The sequence below is a fragment of the Lactuca saligna genome, chromosome 9 (genome assembly GCF_052625555.1).
Source record: "Lactuca saligna cultivar CGN05327 chromosome 9, ASM5262555v1, whole genome shotgun sequence".
NCBI lineage: Eukaryota > Viridiplantae > Streptophyta > Magnoliopsida > Asterales > Asteraceae > Lactuca > Lactuca saligna.
In genome coordinates, this window is record NC_136425.1 from 144640081 (window position 1) to 144646195 (window position 6115).

The 6115-nt window shown below is 31.9% G+C and overlaps 1 protein-coding gene across 5 annotated transcripts; it reads left to right on the forward strand.

Annotated features, from left to right (window-relative positions):
• The first annotated feature begins 695 nt into the window (after positions 1–695).
• LOC145018830 (nicotinamide/nicotinic acid mononucleotide adenylyltransferase-like) lies at positions 696–3737 on the forward strand. Of its 5 annotated transcripts, XM_078976696.1 has the most exons (10): positions 700–933; positions 1137–1385; positions 1479–1552; positions 1640–1725; positions 1847–1930; positions 2040–2124; positions 2217–2296; positions 2396–2497; positions 2577–2635; positions 2716–3737. In XM_078976696.1, exons 2-10 carry the CDS (start codon positions 1309–1311, stop codon positions 2819–2821), a joined length of 753 nt encoding a protein of 250 aa, XP_078832822.1. In that variant the 5' UTR covers positions 700–933; positions 1137–1308; the 3' UTR covers positions 2822–3737. The 5 variants fall into 5 exon arrangements, with proteins under 5 accessions (XP_078832821.1, XP_078832820.1, XP_078832818.1 ...); XM_078976695.1 differs by having other exon boundaries at positions 696–933; positions 1229–1385; positions 2577–3737; XM_078976694.1 differs by having other exon boundaries at positions 696–933; positions 1264–1385; positions 2577–3737.
• The last annotated feature ends 2378 nt before the right edge of the window (positions 3738–6115 follow it).

A 6115-nucleotide genomic window follows, 5' to 3' on the forward strand; every position in this document is an offset into this window, starting at 1 on the left:
AATAAGGGTTTCTTGCGTTAAGGAGTTTTAGGAACACTATGCTACGCCACCTCCACATATATGATGTGTGGAGTTCATGCGTTATCAAGTTGCCAAATAATCACCACACGCCCTATGAAACGGAGCTCCCAACATGATGCCAAATTAATTTTACAAAAACACTGGAACACGGTTTATTTTTTCTTTTGATAAATATGTCAGTTACAAATAATAAAAATACCAACTAACATGCATACATTGTCGATGTATGACGTTTTCTTTGAAAAATAAAATGTTTTCAAAATAAAACTAATCGATACAATAAGACTATTCATCAGAAAATGATGATTCGACTCGTCAAAAGGAAATTAATCGGAAAAATGAAATTATTAACCACCATCGCATTCACGTCCCGCTGCATCGCGCGGGTTCCCTACTGATCTTTAATAATATAACAATTACAAATTAGACATGTAATGATTATTTTATAATTATATACAATAAATTTAACCGAGACCCATTTATCCTAACATATTTCGTTTTGGAGGTACACCGATCTGATTCAAACCAGTTTTGCTAGGAAATTGGAAGGAGTTTGGGTCATTGAAGTTTCAATGAAGGTGAAAGAGAGGGGATAGAAGGGTCTTTTTGTCATTGTGCCTTCTGTCCTACTGAAATCAGGTAAAATAGTCCCAATGACTTTGTCCGTATTTGCTTTTATTCTAGTCCTATCTACGCCTAACGTTAGAATGTTGTTTTGTCCCGCGTATATTACGCTAATCGAACTCAGAAATAGATTCCATCCAAATCGCAAATAATCAACCACCATATCATCGGCATGACTTATCGTTTTCTATAAAGCATAAGGCTTTATTCGATTTTTCTGCCACTGATTATCTCAACTGAAGCTTTTCTTTGAAGCTGAAGTATACTTATCAACGAACGAATTTCAAGGTTAGACCTGCAATTTTATTTATTCAAATTATGTAGGTGTTCTTGTTACTGTGTGTGTTTTATTAAACGGGGATTACAATATCCTCTTTTGGGTTGAATTTGTTTTTCATTTATGTAATTGTATCCGTTTGCAAATCTGATAACTTTTTTTGCAAGGTGATTAGTGTATGAATGCTATTCTAACTTTTTTTTTGTTTGAATAGATATCAATTGCTTTTGTCGTTCTTGATAATATCGACTTTTTGGTGTATCTCTAATTGAAAGTCACCATGATCAATTTGAAACCCTAAATTAGCAATCGGCTGCCATTGTTGATGAGGGGCTTTTCAGTATTTTCAGATAGCAGGAAAATACAAACCAAACGCCTCTATAAAAATGGATGTCGAATTGCCAGTTGATAAGTTAATGTTAGTGCCCATTGAGCAAAATGCTTCATCACATTCCAACATAAAGTAAGTCTTGCACAATCATCATGTTTAGTGATTACTTTCTCAAATTAATAAACAATGCATAATTACTTTTTCACCCCTCTTACATTCTCACAGGGGAAAAATCCATGTAGTTTTGGTATCCCCAGGAAGCTTCAATCCTCCTACATTCATGCATTTACGCCTTTTTGGTATGTATAGTTACTTTCTCATGTTATGTTTTTGGGTTTACACAAATTGTCAATTTTATATTTTATTTTTTATTTTTTCATGCTTAGAATTGGCAAGAGATGTACTTAACTCAAAAGGATTCAATGTTGTTGGAGGTTATATGTCACCTGTAAACGATGCATACAAAAAAAAGGTACATGAACAAGAAATAAAGATTATCTTTTTTTTTTTCTTTTACCAAAATCAAAATTCTTTAGCATTATGCATAAAAAGTAAAAACTATAGACTTTATTATTTTTATAATCTTTGCATAGGGTCTCATACCATCTGAACACCGTATTACAATGTGCCAATTAGCTTGCAAAAGTTCTGATTTTGTAATGGTGGATGCATGGGAGGTTAGTGGATTTCAAAAGTATTAACGCATTTCTTTTTATTCAATATATATTAAATGTTTTGATTATTGTTTTCTTTATTTATTGATGCAGAATTATTTATCTGTTTTAGGCAAAACAAACTTCATTTCAACGCTCATTGACTGTATTGTCAAGAATCAGAAGCTTCTTTTCTGATAATGGACTCATACCTAATGGTACAAAGTGCACCCTGTTATGACCAAATTACCCTTTTGGAGAAATGTTGGGATTCAAGATGCTTTAATTTTTTTTGTTTTTTTAATTGAAGCATCTTTAAAGGTGATGCTTGTTTGTGGCTCTGATCTGTTAGAATCATTTGGCATTCCTGGAGCTTGGATACCTGACCAGGTAAATAAGTAAATTATTATTTTTGTGTAATTTTTCATCAGTAATTCTATAAATCTTAACATGAGTTTATGATTTGTTTTTGTTGACATTTTATTTTAGGTGAGGAGTATATGCAGAGATTATGGTGTTGTTTGTATCCGTAGAGAAGGTCAAGACATTGAGAAAATCATCTCACACATAGACATTTTGACAGAATACAGGGTAGGGGCATTTACGTCTTTTCACCAATCTTGTTGCATATTCTTGAGCTTATCCAATTTTTGTAATTTGAATAATGCAGAATAACATCCAAGTGGTTGATGAAATAGTTCCAAACCGTATTAGCTCAACTTTAGTAAGGTATTCAAATTCCAATCCAATAAAATTCAACACTTTTGCTTTAATTTTTGGAGTTTATTTTTGTTTGTTTGTGATTATAGAGATTGCATTTCGCGGGGTTTATCGGTGAAGTATTTGACATCAGATGAAGTTATTGATTACATCAAACAACACCAGCTCTACACAAACCAACAACAAAATGTGTAGCACATGGTATTATTACCAGGTCACATGGCATCTATATACTAATTTTTTAATGAAATTGTTGTACATGTTAATTAATAATACTGTTATAACTGTTTTTGAATTATTGGCATACACCATATGTGAAATATTATCTCGAAAACACAATAAACCTATGTTATTTGACAATATAAAATAAAATTTGGGAATGAACTTTGTGTTGCCCTGTGAAATGGTTATTGCCTTTCAAGGAAAAAAATAAAGAGAAATTGAAAAAAAAAAAAAAACATATTGGACCAAATCCAAAAAAATACAAGTGTTTCTATGGTGGTATTTCTTGCTCAAACGTTTAGTTTGATAAAAAATGATTAATATACTTTTTCATTTTGTCTTTCATATTAACTTTCATCATTTCCATTTGGCTTTTCTAAATTTTCATACATTTCATCTCAAATTTCCCAAAGATTTTGAGATTCTTCTTGTATCCACTATCCATTATCTAATTTTGAATAAAAAAGTGTTACATATAAGTGGTTGTGGGCATATATCTATTAGGCTTGAGGGAGTGGCCTCGCCATCCCACTTGCCAAAAGGCTCGTTATTAGATGCTATCCAATCACCACAAACTCGCTAAGGGAGGCGCCAAGAACAAATCGTCAAGAAGCTAGCGACATGAGAGAGAATGAAGAGATGAAATCTGATTGGCTGTTTTCTTTTTCTATTATTATATTTTTTTTCGTGATTCTTTGTTGTTGTCTTCCCAAATCTCCTCTCCACACACTTTCAGTTTCTCACTTGCTTTTGGAAAAAACTACGATAGGTAATAAGCTTGAAAATGGAAAATGGGAGTCTATCGTAGCAATCAATTGCTGGGAGGAAGAAGACAATGTATCTTAATTTGATAGAAATGAACCTCCAAAAATCCTATACTTACACATCACACCCCATCTTACTTCCTCTCACAAACCATAACTTTTTGAAATTACCAAAAGAACCCTGCATTTAAATATTATGTAATTGATTTATATTATATTAATTTATGGTGGTTTAAAAAAATAAAATTTAATTAATATTTATCTATAAAAATTGTTTGTGTAATAATAACTTTTTGAAATTACCAAAAGAACCCTGCATTTAAATATTATGTAATTGATTTATATTATATTAATTTATGGTGATTTAAAAAAATAAAATTTAATTAATATTTATCTATAAAAATTGTTTGTGTAATAAAATAAAGTAATTTAAGTGTGTGTATATATATATATAATCGAGTATTAGGAGTGTTACCACTCTCTACCAAATGCTAAGATTAGGTGTTAAATGGAGAAACATGAGGTAGCACTCAAAAAGCTGATGTAGCAAGGTGTTAGGTGTGTTACCACTCCCTTTCGTCTTATCTGTTATACCTTATAAAACATATTTGGTGAAACCCTTAAAATTAAGTCGTACAAACCATAATACAATATGTACAATCAATTTATACGTATAGAACTTGTAAATCTTATCCGTCAAACCATTGAAAAAGTCAAAGTAATATGTAATTCAAAAGTCATAATCCTATCATTTAAAATTCAAATTCATTCACAAATGTCTTTAGTTTCACTGGACCCATTTTATATCTTGAATTTATCATCCCCTAACTGAACCCACATTCCTTCATTTATAGCATTTTCAAATCATTATTATCTCCTGCATCTTAGGCCCATCGTCACCATATAATTCAAGAAATCAGGTTCTCTGTGAATTATTTTATCTGCTATTGATTTTCTCCATGTTTGTATCTAATTTTCTCTGAGTTTCGGACTATTTGAACCCAATCAAACCTCCAAAACCAGACAAGCTTTACATAAGCATATTACACTTAAATCTCTTATATTTTTGTACATTAGTCAAATGGAAATTGGTAAGATCATGCCTACCTACAAATTACACATATGATTTAAGTATTGAAGCAAGTCATCGTTCTTCTCTTACCATCGTCACACCACCGGAGCAACACAGCACATGCGCACCACCATTGGTAAGTCGATGTCCCTCTATTCTGCTACTTATGTGAGTTTATTTTGCTCAAATTTTGTTTTGGGACAATAGGTTTTCTTATATGTGAGGTCGTATGTGTTGCAGGTTTTACACACATACCCAGAGAACAAGATTCCGACCAGCTGCTTTCATCAGCTATCCATAATCAGCACTATCATCTCTCTCTCTCTCTCTCTCTCTCTCTCTCTATATATATATATATATATATATATATATATATATATATATATATATATATATATATATATATAAACCCTAAGTCGCCTATCATCCAACCATTGTACAACCTCACTACCACTTCACCATTGCATATCATCGCTGACCTTCAGAATGAAGAAATTTTAAACAGAAACAAAGAAACGATGATGTTATGGACAGATCAAGTGAAATACAAAATTATAAGGTCTTTGTTGATTGTGTGTTTGAAGATATTTGAGGGTAAGTGTGTTTCTATGTACATGATAACATATTTGGGTGTATTTGTGCGATTACAGGATAGAAACAAACTTGAGTTAGGATCGACTATTCAAATTCAAATATTCAGGTTATTCGACTTCCAATAGCTTGGAGATCCTTAACCTAGAGGTTGCAATATTTTGATTTTAGGTAGATACATTTCCTCTCTAGACATCAGTTTCTTTATTTATTTGTTGCTTCCTTTTTTATTTTGATTTTGGTGATGTTTATGTCGATAAGAACGACATGATTTTGATTTTTGTGATATTTTGACCTAGGAGTTTCATTTATAAGGTTTCTTCCCCAAAAAGTCACAGCATTTGTATCCCCTTCTCCTCTACACCACCACCATCACTCACCACCCTCAATCAGAAGTCGTTGTACCCAACGACTTCTCTCTTAGATTCTTCCTATCCCCTTTTGTTTTATACTGGTTTAAGTTTTGTAAAAGTTTTGTACTTTCTTTTTACTGTTTGTTTTTTTATTATGGAATCAGTTGAAGTTAATGTTTTGATTTGCTAGTGATGATATTACACAGAGCCATTTCTATTTTTACCCACCATCCATTACGACATGACTAGGATCCCAACAAATTACCATGGGGATCCCATGTATATCCTGATACTTACAACTTGCTATCATTAACAATGTTTCTAACAGTGGTATATTCTATTCACCATTCCTTTTTTGTTGTTTCGGGTTTTTGCAATTAAACATTATTATTATTTGCACAAGAAAAAAAGGTATGTACACAAATGATGGAATCAGGTCTAATTTTTTTTTGAGCTGTAGATAGGTTATTGGTTAGGATAGGAGAAT

Coding starts and splice junctions, on each gene's coding strand:
- LOC145018830 (XM_078976695.1), top strand. CDS start 1,309: ATGGATGTCGAATTGCCAGTTGATAAGTTAATGTTAGTGCCCATTGAG. Junction 1,726..1,846: donor ACGATGCATACAAAAAAAAG/GTACATGAACAA, acceptor ATCTTTGCATAG/GGTCTCATACCATCTGAACA. Junction 2,125..2,216: donor TAATGGACTCATACCTAATG/GTACAAAGTGCA, acceptor TTTTAATTGAAG/CATCTTTAAAGGTGATGCTT.